Below are 19,638 nucleotides of genomic sequence, written 5' to 3' on the forward strand. Positions count from 1 at the left end.
TTTTTTCGACAAACGTACATACATACAGTATGTACTTTAAGTGTTTATCTGCGATTATTTCTGTAACTAATGGAAATATGAAAAAATTCTTTAGATGAAAGTTGAATGGTATCAAGGGAGACATATCATGATGATAATTGTTTGACCTTGAGATAACATTGGAATGAGTTGTACAGATCATTTTTGAATTTTCAAATAGAACCTTACATTTTTATTGTATATTCTACTGTAGTTAATATCGAAACCTTTTCAGTTGACGTGCCGTTAACATTAGCATTACCCTTATGTGCACCACCTTGAAAAGGCTACCCGATAATCTCCGCTATTTTTATAGATCAAAATAATTGAGCCACGTCGATTTGATTCTGTTTATTAGTTGCCATATGATTGCAGTGTCATCAGTACCTATATATTGTTGCAATCTTGTAATTGGAATAAAGAAAAGAATTTCGTTATAATAAGATAGTCTTACGCTAAGAATAAAGATTAGTGAATTTTCATGTCATTTTTTATTGAAGAGAAAGTTGAATATGTATTATTCCAAGGCGATGGATTTTTATCTTATTTTGAAGTATGCAAAAGATTTTATGAATATTATCTTAATTGATTAAAATCAGATGTTACTTTTCCCTGAAACACATGCAAATACACAAAATTCACTCTTCCTAGAGCCACCATACATAGAGGTCTGGAAACTCTCGTGGTGGGAAGAACGATGATGTCAAATTATCTGTAGTAAGGCGCTTCAATCGAGAAGTTAGTAACGTCGTTGTGTAACGTCATCGTGTGAAAATAACCCGTACCCTATTGTCTTGTCCCTGTCTCTTCTTCTCATTTCTTAATGCGGCCCTGTAAGCGACTCTTGATTGTCCATGTAGAAGGGGGGACGGAAGTAAAAACCAATACCGTGATAATGATAATAGAGAGCAACTTTTGTCTTACATATATGATTATTATTATTATATTATTATTATTTTGTATCTAATGTAATATCCAATAAATGTTATGTAAAATAAATATTTTTTTATTATTAAAAAACTTTGTAAACTCTAAAAGTATACTATAATTTTGCTTTTTTAGTAAAAAACTTAATAATATTAAAATGTTCCAATCATGAATAATATTTTGGAGATGATATTACAGAAAATATCTAATAATTGCTCAAAATTCGGGTCTCAAGTGTTGCAATTATGGAGAGATAGAATGGTGAATGAATTGGGTAACGCTGAGGTTGGCGCACATCAATTTTAAGAGATCAGATCTTTAAAACGGCATATATAAATTACATGTGTAGGTATTGTTTTCTCGAAAGATCTCGAAATCAGCAAAAAATATACAATAAAAAGTGTAGGGTTCCATTTAAAAATTCAAAAGTGATTTTTACAGGTCATTTCAATTTTATCAAGGTCAAAAAATTATCATCATCGATAATATCATTCCGCTCGATAGCATACAACTTTCACCTAAAGAATTTTTCCGTATATTTGGTAGTTACATAAATAATCACGTGTAGACATTTAAAGCGGACATATCGTATGTATGTGTTTTCATGTTGCCGAATGTATATGCATTTATAGACTATGTAGGATGGTTTACGCTGAACATATGTATACATACATATATGTGTCAATCGTCCTCGAAGAGATAATAAATTAAATGTTAAAATTAAGTGCTATTTAGATTGTTTCATATCGATGTTTATGTAAATTTATTTTGTATTTTGGATTTGAATTTAGTTTGGATAACAAACTTATTACCAGAAGTGGTATTAGACTGGTAGGAATGTACTTAGTTGAGTAAAAATCCGTTAACCTGAATTCCCGTTATATTCTTCGGGTTTTATTCATGGATTCTTCTTCTATCAGGTGTACGTTCTGTCACGGTGCGTAAACATCGTCTCTTGTTAGTGATACATATAGCTCAACAATCTCTTAATTTAATAACGAAGACTTTTCAACATCCTCATTACTACATTTCAGTAAGTAATCACATTTAATTGTTGACTGAAAAATAAATATATATGTAATCTTCTGAAATAAAAATCGCTAATTTATTTTGATTATAATATTATGTTTCTTCATAAATGATTAATCATTTAAAAAAAAAAAGAAAGAAAAAACTAGATGTGTTAAACACTATGAAATAATTTTTATTTTATTTGTATCTTTTTTAGACACATATGCAAGTTGTTAAATTAGATTACTCATTTACTTAATTACCATTTACTAAATTACTTAAATAATACAAATAAAATAGAAATTATTTCATACTTTTTAGTGCGCTTCAAAGTCAGTAATATTTTTTTGGCAAAAATTCTATTATTTTACATTTTTTCGTGTAACGATCAGTATTACAGGATTAATGTAAAATGGTTTTCATTGTCGTTAATAAATTTATTTCTATCTATTTATTATTTATTTCAATTCTTAAATCTTATTAATAAATAAAATGTTATATGGGTTGTCTAGCCCCGCATGTAAATAAGGAATAAATCAGCTGCACACTGCCACTGACATGATATTTTGAACAGTGGTAGAAGGATATTGCTATAACTTAATAGCGTGTCACATATCATTTCGTAATGAAAGTGGACTTATGTTCGAAAACAAATCCGCAGAACAACATTTCCCGTGACGGAAACACGAAGTCTATATTAATTAAAAAACGTAATTTTAAAGCATTCGCCCAGGCTACTGCTTTGGAATTACGTTGGAATTACCCGCAGATATCCTGCACGTTTTATTATATACAAAATTGTAGATATCATGTCAAAGTTTCTTCTTATGTTCATCCCACGTTCAGGATTTATGTTTTTATCCTTTTACTCATTTATAGTTATAAACGTTGTAATTCTATATATTTATATCAAGTGCCGGTAACATGGGAAATGATCACTTGCAAAAGAAGTTTTACCAATGAAAATTGTTTTACTTATTATTTACTGTATAATAAATATATTAATATGTAGAAATTAATATATAGAATAACATAATTAATATATAGTAATATTATAGAAAGTACTATGCTTATGATATTTTATACATCTTTGTGTATTATGCGCATTGTGTGCATTTTTTGTATTTTCAAATTTCGTATAAATGCATAACAATCAAGATTGTCTATTGTCTATTGTCTATTGATAATGCACAGGAGTCAATAAAACTGTTAGTCAATTTCCATAATCCACCAATGGTAAACCGTAATGGTTGTTACAGAGTAAAAATATAGAAACATGGCCCTTGAATCACCGAAATATGAATACTTGAACGAAAAAGATACGAAGGAAATGTTGGAATTATTTAAAGGTGAAAGAACAGGTTTTGTTTTAGTAGGTCCAAAAAAATGGTTCTTTCCCTATAAATATACGACAGAAGGTAAAGGATTTTATAATTTTAAGGCAAGGCCTGACGACACGTGGGTTTTATCCTATCCAAGATCAGGTAAGTAAATATGTTTTCAAACTTTTTATCATTGATGATAATAGAATATAATTCTAATTCTCAACGTGATTATTATTTAAGTTTTTATACTCTTCCCTTTAAAAAAGTACCAAGGTTAAAGAATTTAAATGCTTGTATGCACAGTGTCAATATAATCGATATAACTCAATTATTTCGGTTATCGATATCTTTTAAATTTAAATATTAAAAGACAATATACTAAGATTTTTTAGAATAAATTTAAACACTTTACTTTGTTTATAATTTATTCCAGGAACGACGTGGACTCAAGAATTAATCTGGTTATTGTCAAATGACTTAGATTTTAATAGAGCAAGGACGGAATTCTTGACAGAACGATTTCCATTTTTTGAGTTAGTATAATTAATTAAATTAAGTTAATGAAGTCTTAAGATAAATTAAAAATTAGCAAATGATATGGTGATTGTAGAAGTTTGTCACTGGTTTTCATAAAACAGTAGTTTCTAATATAACAGAACTAACAGTTATATAATGTTACAATACTAATGTTATATGAATTCATAATCTCTGAAAAATTATGCGATTTATTCCTAGCTAAAATACGATATTCTGTGACCATAATATTACGTACGAACGACATGTGATTATGTAGTTAAAGAAAAAAATAGAATGTGAAATTCATCTTACATTAAAAAATTTTTTTTTATTTTATTAAAAATAAAACAATTTTTACAAGAACGGTTAATAGTCCCATAAGCAAAATCTAAAATCACACGTAGAAATATTTTAATGTATAACAGGTATACATATTGCAAAATGAAAATAACAGTGTTACATACAAAATTTATTAATGCAGTTACAAATATTATTTCTAGATTTAGTATGTTTAATCATTCAGAGGTAACTAGAGAATTGATAAAAATGAATGAGGGAGATAAAAACAAAGTAGAATTTTGTAAAAAAATTGCTGAGCCAGGGTATGAAGTCTTAGCAAAATTGCCTTCAAAGAGATTCATAAAATCACATTTTCCATTTTCTTTGTTACCAAATATTTTGGACAGTGGTTGTAAGGTAAACTTATAGTTATGAAGATGTTATATTGTCTTTTATTGTATAATTTTATGTAAACTTTTATTATTTCATGGAAGATAGTGTATGTTGCAAGAAATCCAAAGGATGTTGCTGTTTCTTGGTATTATTTAAATATAGGTATTAAAACTCAAGGATACATAGGTGATTTTCCAACATTTTGGAATTACTTTCAAAATAATCTTAGTAGGTATTACGCAAATTTTAAAATACTCATACTAAACCTAAATAACAAGGTTAACAAATTTTATAGAACATAAATTATGTCTTATATAATCCCCTATATAATCTTTTTTTAGCATATTGGGGTCCATATTGGGAACATTTAAAGGAAGCATGGGCAAATAGAAATCATCCAAACGTTTTATTTATGTTTTATGAAGATATGCAACATGTAAGATAAAACACGATATTTGAAAAAGATTAATCCCTTTTTAAAATTTCTTTTGTTCGTATATTTTTAGGATTTTTCAAAAGCAATTAAAAAAGTTGCTAAATTTCTTGGAAAAACTTATACTGAAGAACAATTAAAAGAAGTAGCAGATTATTTAAATGTAAAAAATTTTCGAAATAATCAAATGGTGAATTTATCAGAATTAAACGAATGTGGTATTATAACAAAAGGAATATTTGTCAGAAAAGGCAAAAGTGGTGGTTGGCAGGATATTTTCACTGAGGAACTTAATGCTAAAGCTGATAAATGGATAGAAGAAAATTTGAGAGGAACTGATCTCATTTTCCCGTATTTTAATAACATTAGTAATAACTAGAACTGATAATTCAAACAGCTAAGATCGTTTAATTATTTTTTAATATTTTTAAGAAAAAATTAGAAAATTTTGGTTAGGTAAAAACAATGTGTAAATACGTGTATCGAAAATCAAGGATATATAGTCGAGAATGCAAAGCAAGTCCCTTTTCATGACTGGAAGACTGTTAAATAAAATATATTTATATATTCTAACTTTTTTTTTTATTTGGATGAATTTTACTATCAATTCTCATTGAGAATTACAAGTAAATAATTCTAAATATTTGTACGCAAAAATGGTGTACTTTAAATTATATCAATGTATTGAATAAATTTACATATTGTACTATAATATATAAAAGGAAAAGAATACCATTTATAAAATTATGACTTTATTGATTCAGTTGAGGAGTTTCACATTCTGCACATGTTACATTTATACGAACAATTACATTAGTTTTAAATGCATGACGTAATTCTTTCTCTATGTAAAATGATAAGCATTTAACCTTTTGGGCTTTTGATCTTAATAATGTCTTCACATATCTTTTTTTAGGACAATTTAATGTTATAACAGTATTAATACTACCATCATCACTCAAATCAAAATGTTCTGTTATTATTTTTATTTTGTATGGCATTTCATGTGAAAGTATATCCATTAATTTAGCTCTAACTGTCTGTTCTATTATAACTTTAGTTGGTTGATTGCTATAATGTTTCTCATCATATTTCCAATTACTTACTCTAGCTGAGTCGAGCAAATAATTCTACAACATATATTTAAATATAAAACATAAATAATTATTGAAAATTATTTTTATCATAATATTTATTATAAATTACCCTTAAATCATCCACACCATCTCCATTAAGTGCAGATATCATAAAAATATCATCAAATTTTGGATAATTCTCTTTGTTTAGTAATACTCTTGTAATTTCTAACAATGTCAACTTTTTTTTTAATCCATCTATTTTATTAAGAATCATCAATAGTTGTGTGTCTTCTCTTTTTTCCTTTATATAATTAAGAACAATATCATCAATCTTATATCTACTATATACATTAGTTACATCTTGTACTATTCCAATGATATCTGCTTCAATGAGTGCAGTTTTAGGATCATCTTTGAATGATTCTGATAATTTATAAGTCTTTATTTCTTTAGATACTACTAACCCAGGAGTATCCATAAATACAATTTGAGTATCTCCTTCTGTATATATTGCTTCTGCTTTGTGCATTGTAGTATGAACTTTTGAAGACGTTGGACATATCTGTATATTAATATTACATATTAAAGATACTTATTTTATATTAAAATTATGAAATAAATAAATTATTCTAACATGTATGAAAATACATACAGATCTGTTTGTGAGTTTATTTACCAATGTACTTTTTCCAGTATTTGGTAAACCTAAGATTGCAACTTTGACTAATTTTTTGATTCCCTGATATAAGTCTGATCCATTATTTAATGCAGTTTGATCATTTGATATTAACTGTGCTTCATTGCTAACATTCCAAATAGCAGAGCAAAAAAAGGATCGTTTAAAGGAAGATATGTTAGATTGAAGCATACATTGTTTGATTTTAAATGAAATCATTATGCTAATAAAATTATTAACACATTATTTACTGAGATTATAACGGGTCTAATAGGTTAGGTTTCCTACTAATAATAATAATAAACTACTGTAAATTAATTTATCAGTATTATTTACAAATGTTAAAACGTCATTCTTACTGCATCAAATAATATTTTCGATTCTATCAATTTATATTTACATATAGAACAATTCAAATGTCTGGCAATAATCATATATCGATGACATGCCAACTTAGACACAAACTCAATACGCTATTTAATTTGTAAGCTAACTACGTAACTTGTTTCAACTAACTGTTAGCATAAATTAAAGTCATATACATATATAATAATTAAATGCTTCACAAAAAATCATTACAATTTAAAATTTCTAATTGGAAAATGAATTAGACATATTTGTCATTTCTTTAAAATAGGAAATATTAAAGACAAAACATTTATTTTTCAAATGTTCGAACTTATTTAATAACATGTAGTATGATATAATAAAATAAAAATTAAGAGATAATAAAGAACGAAGTGATGCACAAATATGTAATAAAAATATAATTTACTTCCAAACCTTTTATCTTGAAAGATTACATTTGAATGTTATTTCTTTAGTTTCTTCGTGTGTTATACATACACATAAAATATCATTATGATTGAACGTAAAAGAAAAAAATATATTTTTATTGTTAAGTAATTGAGTAATATCAGGTAATATTCATCATTTTTTATTTCAAATAGATTATTTGAAAAATTTATTTTCTTCAGTTCTCTCTTCTAACAAATCCATGATGTATATTTCATCTGTGTTGGTACACCTGATTTTAAATTGACAATGACAAAATTTCAAGCTGCAGTTCAGTCATTATGTATTGACGTATATTATTCGAATTAGATTTGAATGCAAATTGTCGTTTGGCTGTATTGAATTTCTCAGAATGTTTATTAAACGTGATTAAAGTTCTTAAAGATAAGAGAAGATAGAAATGTATAACTTTTTTAAATGCTTTAAATATCTTCTTTACGAATGATGAATAACAGAATTGCTTTGATGCGATCCATTGATTTAAAATGTATGGGCAATGAAACTTGAACTAGAACTATCCGCAACCTTTTGGTGAAGACTTTTATGAAAGTGGTACAGTTTCCTATAGTAGTTGATGGCCAAGTCTCATAAATAGCAATGGATATGTAAAACTGTTCAAACGGAGCATGCATTTCTGGATTAACAAACCGGCGGGCAGGTATTACGGTTTCACTGGCCGCCGATACCCCGCCACACCTTTGCCAAAGACCCGCTTGAGTAAGAAAATATTTTCAATTTCTTTTTTTAATACATAAATTTATTTATTACTTACGATACCTACAAATTTTGATGAAAATTGTTTAATGTACACAACAGCAAAATTGTTAATCTCTTCATTAAGTAGACCAAATGATCTTCATGCTTATATTTGTTGTTTTTACAGATCAATCTAGATATAATGCAGATTTGAGACAAATGGTTACTCCACTTCACCGATTTCAAAATCTGAATGCTATGGGAAATACAGCTGGTCCTAGTAATATGAATACTTGTAGAATGATAAGAACAACGATAAGACCAAACAATGAAACACAACATTTTCCAGTTGGCTCTACTCAACACCTCCAGTTAAACAACATCTCCAAGTAATTAAAGAAAAAGGTCTACTAAGAGGATTCTGAGGAACATGTTCTTCTTATATACAGGGTGACTCACTTATACATGTCTATCACCAGAAAGTACTTATAAATGATTCGCCCTTAATGATAAACTGTTATGAACAATATGGATGTTTAAAGGACTATTATGAATACAATAGTCAAAATATTAAAGCTTTTATTTATTTACAGTAATGTAACAACTGCTGGGAATAATCAATTGATATTATCAAATACTACATCAAATGGAACAAATAGGAGCTTTTTGGATTTTTCGGAATTTAATGATGCAGAACTTGCAAGTTACAGATTACGGTGTGGTGTTTCGATAACGTTTGTGCTTGCAACAGGATTTGTGGCTGCTGCAAAATTTTATTTCAGTGATAGAGTAAGTTGAAGCTGAAATTTTTTATAAAGTAAACGTTTTAATTTCATTTCTTTATTATTAATATTGAACATTTTCTCAACAGGGTCAAGGTATAGAAATACTCGTATTTTGGGGTCTATTAACATTATTATTATTATTTTCATGCTTATACTCTATTTTATGTTGTCGACATCATCACAATAGTCATGAAGAACATCAAATTCAAGAGGAGCGCATTGCATCTGTGACTGGTACAACTCCAATACCTAATGAAAATATTAGACCCATTTCTGTAGTAAGACAGAATCCACCACCACCCTATCATATTGCTATTTTGATTCCCTCGAACAATCTACCAGAAGAAGCTCCACCACCATCTTATGACAAAATTATGCGTTAGATTAATATTAGTAAATTAATATAAAGCTATATAAAATACTATCACTATTTTTCATATACTACATTTTCTAAACATAAAACATTGATACACAATATTATCAAAAGTGCATCATTAACTATAAATATTTCATTTCCGAGCTTTTGATTTGTGCAAACAAAGAAATGAGGAAAATTTAATGAAGATATTAACAATTTTTCTAGGCTAGGAAAACTTTACATCTGTGATACAAAATAGTAATATAACATCAATGTCGCCCATGGTAACATTTGCAACTTAAAGAAACATAAGAGGCACTGTTATAGGCATTATACACAATATCTAATTGTGAGTCAGAAAGTACAACTGATGTTCGCGATACTTTATGTTTAATGCAGTACTAATATATATTTTCCTTTTTTATACTCGAATAAGTTTATTTAAGCGAAATACAAATATACAAAATGATTTGCTGTAGAAAATGAGTAACGTTTCTTCACCTTTAAGGAAATTTTTCATTATAAAATATAAACATGTAAGAGAAACCGATGTATTATGACAAAATTGCAATTCACGTTGGATTAATATATGTATTTATTTACGAAGTGAAACCACTATTTATGCAATAAAATAAAATTGAAAATTAAGTTAATTTATAGAAAATAAGCACAGAGTCATGCTAGGTATATAAACTGTTCACTTTTCCATAATCTATCAAGTTTGAAATAAATCTAAAATCTTTTACTATGAATTAAAGTACAATAACTCTATTGTATAATAATTTAAAAAAGCATAGGTTAAGTATAGTATGTGTTTTATAATACTTAATATTACATAATTGTACATAATATAGATAAGTGTGTACATACATACACGAATAATTTTTTCATGCTCCAAAACTTTTGGCTATGACACAAACTTAATATACATATATATGTATATGATTTTATATAATTTTTCTTCGTCAATATTGAAACTCTTTATGCAATAACTTTGCTTTATATTTGAAATAAACTTATATAATATATATCATCACATAGAATATCATAACTAATAGTTACAACTAACAATGACTTTCAAGCTATGTTTCCGCATATTAAAATGTAGCTTGAACCAAGGAAAGTATTATCCAATTTTTTTGTTTTATTACTTATTCAATTTAGTATACCAAATGTGTTACAAATTTCTAAATACACTACACTTGTATAGAGTTGTCACATAATAATTAAGTGTAGGCGCTTATTTTGTATGCGTAGTATGGCTAAATATTTTATTATATCATTTTATTACATATTAAAATAAATATAATTTAATCTTAAAGTACAATCATGTAATTGCACCAATACATAAATGATATACATGAGTAGAAATATAAAAAGCATAAAGAAGCCTCTAAATTTTAAATAATGTCACCTTTATACCATCTTTCTGGCTTCTTTATATATAATCAAAGCAAAATATTTTCAAGGAAAATGATATCGTTAATAAATCATTATGTTAAATATTTCGTTGAAGTAAAAAATAAAATTATATATATATATAATACATATATAAATAATAATATATAATACTTATTATATATATATACATACTATATACGTATTTACTAAATAAAATCATATTAATTTTTTAATCAATTACTTTAATGTAAATATAAAAAATGTCTTACTATAAAAATTCTATTTCATTTCTAAAATTTAACAAATAAATATATTTTATATTATAAGATTAGAAAATTTTTATAATTTGAAACTAAAGATAATTTAAAATATGAGAGAAATATAAATAAAAAGGAACTTATTATCTTATTTTGAAATGCTCTAAAGCTAAGAAATTGAGATTATTAATGCATTTACAATGTAAAAATAAATTCATTTGTTTTTACATGCAAAATATATGATATACTTGGTTTTGTACCATCACAAAATAAAAATATACCAGACAGGATAAGATTTGTTAACTTCAAATAACATATTATGCATTATAAAGCGTGAATTATCAAGTTGTCTTTCAAAAATTTCGTGACTACTACACAGACATACAAAACTAACATTTTACATTATTTAGAATAATTTCACTTACTCTTAATAAATACATTATTACATTATCTTTAGTGATGTCAAACAAGTAATTGAATAGTGTTTTTTTTACTAAAAATATCAAGTTAATGAAATAAAATAGTTTAGACTAAAAATAGTTTAAAAAAATAAGAAACTACATTATTAATTAAATAGATGTCAATTTGGTTTAATGATTTGTCATTTACATCTGTGAAGGCACTTACACAGTCGCAAATATTTACATATTTATCAGTGAAAGTTGAGAATTCATAATACCATCATAGTTTCTCACAATCAATATTTGTAAAATCAGTTCTGTAACTCTGTGTAATAGAATTGTACGAAAGACTACACTTGTAAAAAAGTCATTCGTTATTTAATAAAGTCGTAAAGTTCTTTATCACTTGGTGCAATTTATAATAAGTATAGATCACTGAGATTTCTTCTTTTATATTAAGGAATGATACCTCATGTAAGAATAATATAGAAATGTCAGTGCTAAAGCTAATAATAATTTACTTAATAATATGCATCGTGTTTAAACTCTTTGGATTTCAAATAACTTTACATCAGTATCATACCAAATCGGTGGTTCAACATTCCTTAAATATATAACGCCCCACATATATGTTCTAAACCAAGCAGTTGTTCCTGCGTTTGCTTGATATCTTCTAATAAGAATAGGGTGTGGTACTGGTAATAAGCCAACTAATGTACCATGTTGCAAAAATTTCAAAATTTCGCTTTCATCAGTAAGTCCCCTAAAATATTTAAAAAATATATATATATTATTGCAACAAATTATCAAGAAAAATAGTAAATTATACTCACTTATCAATGCATATCTTCTCAACTTGAGGTACGAGAACTTGAAGCAATCGCATAATAGTTTGTAATGGAAGTTTACTTTTCCATTGATATACCCATTCGCTAGAAGGAACCCACTGATTTATATTATTAGAAGAATTCATATGTTCTGCTACTCTGATACCGCCTTTCTATTTAATCGATAAGATAACATGTAAATAGTTTATGGATGTTAAAGAAATTTGTTAATTATTTACACTGTGATCTTACTGGTATAACAGAACTTTTAGAAGTAGAATTCATTAAATCCTCTGCAGCATTCAAGTTATTTTGATGATTAGGTTTTCCTACATCAATATTTACTGAAGGACTTAATGGATGTGCAGACTCTTTCTCAGTCATTTTTTCAATACCTTTGACAGAATTAATTCATAAATTTGTTTTTCAAATAATATATAATAAAATAAAGGTATATACCTGGTGTTTCTAATAAGGTTGCTTTCAAAGTTCCAGGTTCTGCAGGTTGCGCAGGATGTGAACCTTCCATTGCTGCTTCATTGACATTTTCATTAGATGTACTAGCGGGTACATGTCGTCGTTGTCTTTTACTGAGAGATTTTGCGATTGTATTACAGTCACTTGGTAAATTTGCTAATGCATGAAACACTTGCCTTTTACGTATTATAGTATAAACCAAGTTACTATTTCCATCAAATTGATACTAATAATATATAAACTTTGTTAAAATTTCTTTCTTCTCTAGATATTAAAAATTCTTCCTTCAATATATGTAGAAGTTACCTGAATGATATTGTTAAAGATTTCCAAAAGAAAAAATACCAAATGATGATTGGTAGGTGCTGAAAATAAAAACCATGGAGTGCTAAATGCTTCAAGTAAATGTAATAGCTTAGTACTAGCCACCATTGATAGAGTTTTAAGATATGGAGACACATTGACTAGAATTGTTAGTAAACAATCAAATAATGGCTGTAATCTTTGGTGTCCGGTTGTGATTATCTTGTGAAATACAGTGACCAACAAATCAGCATGTGTACCTGCAAGTATATTTAGAAGTTATATATTATTTTTCAATAAAGTGTATTAATACTATACTGTACCTGTAAAAACGGGAATATCCATAGGTACAGTAGCTGTATATGGTTTATTTAATCTAACACCGAAATTACGTTCTCCACTCAATAGTAGTAAAATAAATACTCCGATATGCATTAATCCAACACGAGCTGCAAAATTTTATTAAGCTACTGTGTATAATAAAAATACTAATTTAAATTTAGTAAATTATTAGAATTATAAATATTTACATTGATCTGCACGCGAATCATTTAAATGATACAATATAGGTACTAGTACTTCAAGAACATCTGAACTTTTTAGTACATAGTATAAAAATTTCTTATTATAGTCACACATTTTCCAAAAAAATACCAATAATTCTTGGTGGAAATGTACTTTCTTAGTTGAATTTGGCAAATACGTCTGCATTAATGGATTATTTAATAATCTTGTAATACCTTTTAATACAAACTGAAAATCTGAAAGTAAGTTTGTTATAAATCATGCTTTTATTCGATTATTTGTTTAAAATACATGTAATTAAATATAAAAATAAATGTCACCTTCATCTCGGTGAATTCGACTCAGATAATTAATGAATAAATTATCTCCAATACTTCCTTCTTCTAATGGAGTACCACCACTAGTATCATGATCTAGTGTTACTATAAGGATTTGTAATGCAACATCAACTAATGGTTCTAACGAATCAGTAAATAATAAATGATTGTATGGCACTCCAAGTCCAACAGGATCATATGCACATACTGTATTCAACAATGATGTGAACATAGGTAAAGCATGTCTGTGTTAAAACATGGAAGGTTTTTTACCAATTTATTTTTATATATTAGAGTATATATAATAACTTCGAGTTACCTATTTTCAGAACTAGTTAAGTGTTGAATCCACCTGTTTGGAGTCACTGACAAATCCAAGGGAGGATTATACATGGTTTCGCTGAAGCAAGTGAGTAATAACTTTAATAATTCTGTTCTGTTCGAATCTAAAATTGGATATCTAGGAGGTGAATGTGCAAATCCTACACCAGCTTCCCAGATATATTCACAACTATCTATAGATTGCAGTTCTTCTGCCTTATCCTAAATAATTTCAAACATTTTAGTAACACTCTGAAATTTTCAAAATTTTCAAAAGACAAGAAAATGCTTACAGGGCCAGATTTTCTATTTGCAGCTACTGTAAAGTCAGGACAAAATAGTAAATCCTAAAATAAAAATGGGAATTATAACAATATAACATTTCTTAATATTTTCTACTACTTCTAATAAATAATGAAGTAAATTTATTATTTTACTAAAATGTATCATGTATCTTACACAAAGAGCATTGAGTAACGAATGAGCCAATGGTATACTCTCTTCATCTTCTTTACCAGGTAAACTGGACCAAAAGAATCCCTTCCAATCAGGATCCTCAAAAATATATGGTAATAATCTTGTTAACAAGCGACAACAGTTTAAAACAGTTTGTTGTTCTCTCTGGGTTCTACAACTATTATCAACTGCTTTTACTAATTTTTCCACTGCTTTGTAACACAATGTGGCTAAATTAGAAGGAGCTTCTTCTCTTAGTATCCGAATTTCAGGTGCAGGGATTAAAGTAAAAATATCTTGTACATTAGTCACGTTTTCGGACCAAAATTGATCCCAGAAATTGTCATCTGAAGCATCAATCACCTATAATTAAAAAATAAAAATATATCTTTTTTAATCTAAGTAGTAAATTGTAATTTGTTAAACAGTTTCACGTAAAATTTAATTTATTTTATAGAAAAAAAGTTATTAATTTTAATTAAAAGTTATGCAAATAGCAAAAAAAGTTGTATATGTTATAATGCATCGAAATGTCAAATATATCATATGCTGCTGAATGAAATAATAAACAATAGCTTTTACCTGTGTCTTTGATGTTAATTGTACAACTGCTTTTCGAAAATTTAACTTTGTGTCAGCATTTCCCATGTTGTTCTATTTTTTTGTCGATTTAAAGTAAAAAGTTTAGTACTAAAAAACAGGAACGATTTGTTTCTCTCTAAACCAGAACGATGACGGTCAACGCCATGTTTATGTCCTAATAGTGCAGCAGTGTTACCAATATATCTTTATTTTTTTGAACTATAATTTCATTATTTTCGTTTCATTAGCATAAATATACTATAGTACTATTCGAGAGAAATCTCCGGTACTATAGAAGAAGCATGGCATATTTTTTAAGAAAAGCTTTATTTATTTTTCATATTTAATGAATTCAAATTGCTCATATAATCAAAAATATAATCAATATTTTAACAAAAAATATTTTAAAAATATTAAAAAATTGCCTCTAATTGTTTTATAGGCGTTTTTGTACAGTAATATGTTGAAGAAAAATGAAATACAGTTATCTTAACATAATTTTTTATTTATTTTCTATATTTTCCTTGAATCCATACTCTGTACATTTTAAGTTGCTTCCCTCTATTAATTTGTAATCTTCTATCTACAAGATTTTGCTCTTCTGCGAAACCACAACTTGTAAACAGGGTCCTGATTTCTTCTGTAAATAGATATTTTATTTATTTATTATTTTTATTTATCTTCCATTATTAAACAAAATACCTTGGGTAAAAAAATATACTCTGGTCCCATCGCCTCGAAGATAAAAATTTTCTGCAAGACAACTGCCCTTCTTAAATCTTAATTGAGCTAAATCATATCTTCCGTAATCTCGAAATAAGACTAATCCACCTGGTTTTAAATACTTATGTACTTGTTGTATAACATGTTTCATTCTGGAGAAATAAGATGTAATTATGTAACTTGTATGTTAATTATGTAACTATATGAACATATATAAATATTTAATTAAATATTTACTTTTCAGGATGAATAGCTGAAAGGACAAATATCAGCACTATAATATCCAAACTTTCTGGTGCAAAAGGAGTTTCCCATTTCTCTTGTATTACATCAAGAACAAATGCTTTGCATCTTTAAATGAAATGTAAGTAATATGTTACTTATGTATGATTGCTATAATATGTTATATTAAGATATAAGACTGTACCTGGATGTGTCATAAGAAGAATTCTGCTTTAATATATCTATTGCTTTATCAGAAAAATCACAACAATATACAAATAAGTTTGGATCTTTATTATACAAAAGTATTGGAAATACTGTGTTTCCTACTCCACAACCAATTTCTAGAATTTTATTTCCCTTCTTACTAGGTAAATCAAGGATCTTTATATAAGATCCTTGGTTATTTTCACTTGTGTTTTCAGTTGTAGATCTCAGAGGTTGTTTAACATTTTGCTTTACAATATCAGCAGCTAGCTCAGGAAATTCTGTAAATAACCAGTGCCTATCTTTGAAAAATCTGCAACATTAAAAGTAAAACTCTTCTTATATGCACTGTTTAAAAAAATTGTAGAATTTATAGTTAACTCATATATGTACTTATTTTCATGTATTTCATAAAACTTATCCCAATATTTATCAGCCTTGCTCTCATATTCCTGAATTCTTTCATTTGATAAAATTATGGTCGAATTTTCATCCACTTTTAATTGAGCTAACTTTCGCTGCTCCTCATCCCACACAACATTGTCCCTTTAAATAATATATTGTAAAATGATAATGTATCATAGTTAAATAATATAATAAGTCTATAGTATAATAAATTAATTCTTTCTTTAATGAAAATTGATGTTTTCAGTATGTAAAAACAATTCAATTTAAGAAAACTATATTTTATAGGTTAGGATTTTAATAACCCAATTTTATAATTTTCTTTATTAAACATTAAACATATATAAGTACCACGCGTTATGTTGAAATATATTGTCACTGTTGGAGAGGACTCTGTTACCAAATTGTGGTCTTTTATCATTTAATTCGTTTTGTTGTAATTTTAGTATACTTTCTTCCATTTTTGTATCACGTGTTTTCTGCAAAGTATAGATGTAGCGTACAGATGCACTATATAAGCGGATGATATGTATGTTAAATAAGAAATCAAAAACTTAATAAATCATGATGTAAAATAACAAATTGGTAAAATAATGCAATCCTATTTATTTTAATCAAATATATTAGTAAATAAAATTTAACAATTTTACAAGAGCAAATTACAGATATTTTATGAAGTGTTATAATTGTTATTTGTAATAAAATTGACATATATAAGTAGAATGCGATAATTTTTACATCAATTGCTCTGGGCTATTTAATGGTTATTTTCTTATAAATTGTAATAAATACTATAGATTTACACCGTATGTGCAATAGGACTTTTGCAGATCAACGACCTAGGAGACAGATATAGGTTGAGGGCACGTGGTATGCGGAAACAGGATGGGTGTGACGCAGAGGGTGCAGGTTGAGGGTGGTATGTTGCGTCATTGGATGATTGGTACCACAGGGACGAGGCGTACGTTTGTCTTTTTCCATCTGAAAATCAATATTATTTTAAAATGTATAAAAACTATATATATTATATACAGTAGTTTTCGAAACGAAAATATCACATATTTAAATTATAATGCAAGGTACTAAAAATTAATATTTCAATAATAAAATTATTTATATGATCTAATATACTAAACGGATTTCAAATTTTTTATCATTTTTCATTTTAACTATTTAAAAGAAGTTATGTTTAATATATATATGTATTTACTTTTAAAGATGGTTGTTGGTGGATATCGAAAGTATGGTAATTAATTATGAAATTTATTAGTAATAATAGATTTTAAAAGATAAAAGTAATTTAACTATATATTTAAAAAGAAATTAATTGAAATATATAAAGTTATCTGAAATTATGTATCTCAAATTCATGATAACACGTTGCTAAGGGACTACAAGTTCCGTCTTCCGCTACTGCATGGTGCTTCATGGCTCGTCGTGGGTGGCTACCGTGATGTCCTAATCCCACCAAGTCCCTAGAGGTGAGATCGATACATCCATTTCTCTTTCCCTCATGTTTTCACGGGGGTTAGTACTCATCGATTTCAGCCGACTTGAAAAAAGCTTGAAGTACAGAAAATCAAAACTTTCTGTAACAGATTTTTTTCACAGCAAGCGACAAAAAATGAAAATACTATGAAATAAATGTATAACATAAATTAATACACTTTCAAAGTATCAATATAAAAAAATCTTTTCGTAACATATTAATAAAAAAAGTTTTCTATTAGTATATTTAAAGTGTATAGGGGTCAAGCTAAAGTATCAAGTGAAAAATGGAAAAATAATCAAACATGTATTATTTTGAAAAAAATGCAGTTCACGTAGCAATAACTATAAGCAGCTAGATAAGTATTCTATTTATAACGCTTCATAAAGTGAGAGAAAATGGAATGTAATTAAAAATAATTTTCGCAATATTATCACAGGGTACTAGGATCGTATATTTCTTAGTGTGAAAACAGAAAGCGGACGGATTTGCGGAGACAAAGCGCGAATGAAAAACATGCGCACAGAAAGCTACGCAAGAACAAAAGGATAAACGAAGAATGATGGAGACAAAGACTAAAACGTAGGAATAAAAACTACGGGAGGAAAAACGATATTTTTTCATATAGAATTCCCTCAAAATTTGAAGATAGCTTAAAATTGAGAAATTAATCCAAAGGAGAAACAAACACGAACCTAACAAATTAAAACTACCCTAATAAACTATCTCTCTTTTCAAACAGAATTATCATACATAAGTATACACTAGTAAAAGAAAAAAAATTTCTTTAATTTTATATATTTAAACATAATATAATTTTTTTTTATCAATTTTCTATTATGTTTATAATTAGTTTCAGGATCCGAAAGATAAAGGAAACTGAAATAGGGCGACAAAGTACATATGTTCCTCGGTTTTCATCGCCTCTTTTTTAGACGAGCTCACGAGCATTGTGTTCGATAAATTTAACGCGCGCACTAAACTCGAAAGCGCCTATTGACATCAAGAAATTTGCAGGAACGAAGGGTCTCTATGTTAACAGGACAAGAGTGGTCAAAATATGTATGTGTATATATGTATATATATGTATATATATGTATATAGACATAGTATAATAATATATACAAATTATATATATATATATATATATAATTTGTATATATTATTATAATATGTCTATATATATATATATACATATATGTCTATATATATATATATGGTATGTGTGTATGTGTACGTACCAAAGTAGAAAGGGATATAGAGAAAAAATGAGAGGAGACTACGAGAAAGAGGGAGGCAGAAAAAGAAGGCGACAGAAAAAGATAAAAATGTGGATAGGGCAGGGAGAAATGCAGAGATCGGATAGAGATCGAGCGAACAGAGAAACAGGAAAAAGGGGATGGCAAGGGAGACAGAGAATGTGAGAGGGAGAGA

The 19,638-nt window shown here is 27.4% G+C and overlaps 5 protein-coding genes across 9 annotated transcripts; 2 read left to right on the forward strand and 3 right to left on the reverse strand.

The window, feature by feature from the left end:
• Positions 1–403: 403 nt before the first annotated feature.
• Positions 404–5,570, forward strand: LOC122565686 (sulfotransferase 4A1-like). Of its 4 annotated transcripts, XM_043721904.1 has the most exons (9): positions 404–571; positions 670–756; positions 1,866–1,978; positions 3,216–3,440; positions 3,715–3,814; positions 4,298–4,493; positions 4,571–4,697; positions 4,811–4,905; positions 4,976–5,570. In XM_043721904.1, exons 4-9 carry the CDS (start codon positions 3,233–3,235, stop codon positions 5,279–5,281), a joined length of 1,032 nt encoding a protein of 343 aa, XP_043577839.1. In that variant the 5' UTR covers positions 404–571; positions 670–756; positions 1,866–1,978; positions 3,216–3,232; the 3' UTR covers positions 5,282–5,570. The 4 variants fall into 4 exon arrangements, with proteins under 4 accessions (XP_043577839.1, XP_043577841.1, XP_043577840.1 ...); XM_043721906.1 differs by lacking the exons at positions 404–571; positions 670–756 and adding an exon at positions 1,213–1,290; XM_043721905.1 differs by lacking the exons at positions 404–571; positions 670–756 and adding an exon at positions 1,598–1,791.
• A 67-nt stretch (positions 5,571–5,637) lies between these two features.
• Positions 5,638–7,184, reverse strand: LOC122565685 (GTPase Era, mitochondrial). Its single transcript, XM_043721901.1, has 3 exons — positions 6,634–7,184; positions 6,109–6,543; positions 5,638–6,032 (listed from the first exon to the last, which is right to left on the reverse strand). Exons 1-3 carry the CDS (start codon positions 6,874–6,876, stop codon positions 5,655–5,657), a joined length of 1,056 nt encoding a protein of 351 aa, XP_043577836.1. The 5' UTR covers positions 6,877–7,184; the 3' UTR covers positions 5,638–5,654.
• Positions 7,185–7,444: 260 nt separating this feature from the next.
• On the forward strand, positions 7,445–9,769 carry LOC122565687. 2 transcript variants are annotated; one of them, XM_043721908.1, is made up of 5 exons: positions 7,445–8,169; positions 8,336–8,428; positions 8,498–8,537; positions 8,742–8,937; positions 9,020–9,769. In XM_043721908.1, the coding sequence occupies exons 1-5, from the start codon at positions 8,079–8,081 to the stop codon at positions 9,314–9,316; spliced, it is 717 nt and encodes a 238-aa protein (XP_043577843.1). In that variant the 5' UTR covers positions 7,445–8,078; the 3' UTR covers positions 9,317–9,769. The 2 variants fall into 2 exon arrangements, with proteins under 2 accessions (XP_043577843.1, XP_043577842.1); XM_043721907.1 differs by having other exon boundaries at positions 7,447–8,169; positions 8,336–8,537.
• A 1,227-nt stretch (positions 9,770–10,996) lies between these two features.
• On the reverse strand, positions 10,997–15,324 carry LOC122566283 (protein HID1). Its single transcript, XM_043723342.1, has 12 exons — positions 15,159–15,324; positions 14,580–14,939; positions 14,414–14,467; positions 14,119–14,342; positions 13,803–14,044; positions 13,488–13,718; positions 13,281–13,406; positions 12,961–13,217; positions 12,637–12,880; positions 12,430–12,572; positions 12,184–12,350; positions 10,997–12,113 (listed from the first exon to the last, which is right to left on the reverse strand). Exons 1-12 carry the CDS (start codon positions 15,222–15,224, stop codon positions 11,891–11,893), a joined length of 2,337 nt encoding a protein of 778 aa, XP_043579277.1. The 5' UTR covers positions 15,225–15,324; the 3' UTR covers positions 10,997–11,890.
• A 323-nt stretch (positions 15,325–15,647) lies between these two features.
• LOC122566346 (tRNA N(3)-methylcytidine methyltransferase METTL2) lies at positions 15,648–17,222 on the reverse strand. Its single transcript, XM_043723467.1, has 6 exons — positions 17,067–17,222; positions 16,704–16,856; positions 16,309–16,623; positions 16,119–16,232; positions 15,861–16,033; positions 15,648–15,798 (listed from the first exon to the last, which is right to left on the reverse strand). The coding sequence occupies exons 1-6, from the start codon at positions 17,174–17,176 to the stop codon at positions 15,665–15,667; spliced, it is 999 nt and encodes a 332-aa protein (XP_043579402.1). The 5' UTR covers positions 17,177–17,222; the 3' UTR covers positions 15,648–15,664.
• Positions 17,223–19,638: the final 2,416 nt, after the last annotated feature.

This window comes from Bombus pyrosoma, linkage group LG3 (assembly GCF_014825855.1).
Source record: "Bombus pyrosoma isolate SC7728 linkage group LG3, ASM1482585v1, whole genome shotgun sequence".
Classification (NCBI taxonomy): domain Eukaryota; kingdom Metazoa; phylum Arthropoda; class Insecta; order Hymenoptera; family Apidae; genus Bombus; species Bombus pyrosoma.

What these genes read in the sequence shown, in the direction of transcription:
- LOC122566283 (XM_043723342.1), bottom strand. Translation starts at nt 15,224, where the DNA reads ATGGGAAATGCTGACACAAAGTTAAATTTTCGAAAAGCAGTTGTACAA. An exon ending in CAAATAGAAAATCTGGCCCT is followed by an intron (nt 14,343 to 14,413) that starts GTAAGCATTTTC and finishes GAAATTATTTAG; the next exon opens with GATAAGGCAGAAGAACTGCA. An exon ending in AACCTTATTAGAAACACCAG is followed by an intron (nt 12,573 to 12,636) that starts GTATATACCTTT and finishes ATTCTGTCAAAG; the next exon opens with GTATTGAAAAAATGACTGAG.
- LOC122566346 (XM_043723467.1), bottom strand. Translation starts at nt 17,176, where the DNA reads ATGGAAGAAAGTATACTAAAATTACAACAAAACGAATTAAATGATAAA. An exon ending in TCAGCTATTCATCCTGAAAA is followed by an intron (nt 16,034 to 16,118) that starts GTAAATATTTAA and finishes TTATTTCTCCAG; the next exon opens with AATGAAACATGTTATACAAC. An exon ending in AGTATATTTTTTTACCCAAG is followed by an intron (nt 15,799 to 15,860) that starts GTATTTTGTTTA and finishes ATCTATTTACAG; the next exon opens with AAGAAATCAGGACCCTGTTT.
- LOC122565686 (XM_043721904.1), top strand. Translation starts at nt 3,233, where the DNA reads ATGGCCCTTGAATCACCGAAATATGAATACTTGAACGAAAAAGATACG. An exon ending in TTTATCCTATCCAAGATCAG is followed by an intron (nt 3,441 to 3,714) that starts GTAAGTAAATAT and finishes AATTTATTCCAG; the next exon opens with GAACGACGTGGACTCAAGAA. An exon ending in TTTTGGACAGTGGTTGTAAG is followed by an intron (nt 4,494 to 4,570) that starts GTAAACTTATAG and finishes ATTTCATGGAAG; the next exon opens with ATAGTGTATGTTGCAAGAAA.
- LOC122565685 (XM_043721901.1), bottom strand. Translation starts at nt 6,876, where the DNA reads ATGATTTCATTTAAAATCAAACAATGTATGCTTCAATCTAACATATCT. An exon ending in ATAAACTCACAAACAGATCT is followed by an intron (nt 6,544 to 6,633) that starts GTATGTATTTTC and finishes ATTAATATACAG; the next exon opens with ATATGTCCAACGTCTTCAAA. An exon ending in ATGGTGTGGATGATTTAAGG is followed by an intron (nt 6,033 to 6,108) that starts GTAATTTATAAT and finishes TATATGTTGTAG; the next exon opens with AATTATTTGCTCGACTCAGC.
- LOC122565687 (XM_043721907.1), top strand. Translation starts at nt 8,079, where the DNA reads ATGCATTTCTGGATTAACAAACCGGCGGGCAGGTATTACGGTTTCACT. An exon ending in TTTGCCAAAGACCCGCTTGA is followed by an intron (nt 8,170 to 8,335) that starts GTAAGAAAATAT and finishes TTGTTTTTACAG; the next exon opens with ATCAATCTAGATATAATGCA. An exon ending in AATTTTATTTCAGTGATAGA is followed by an intron (nt 8,938 to 9,019) that starts GTAAGTTGAAGC and finishes TTTTCTCAACAG; the next exon opens with GGTCAAGGTATAGAAATACT.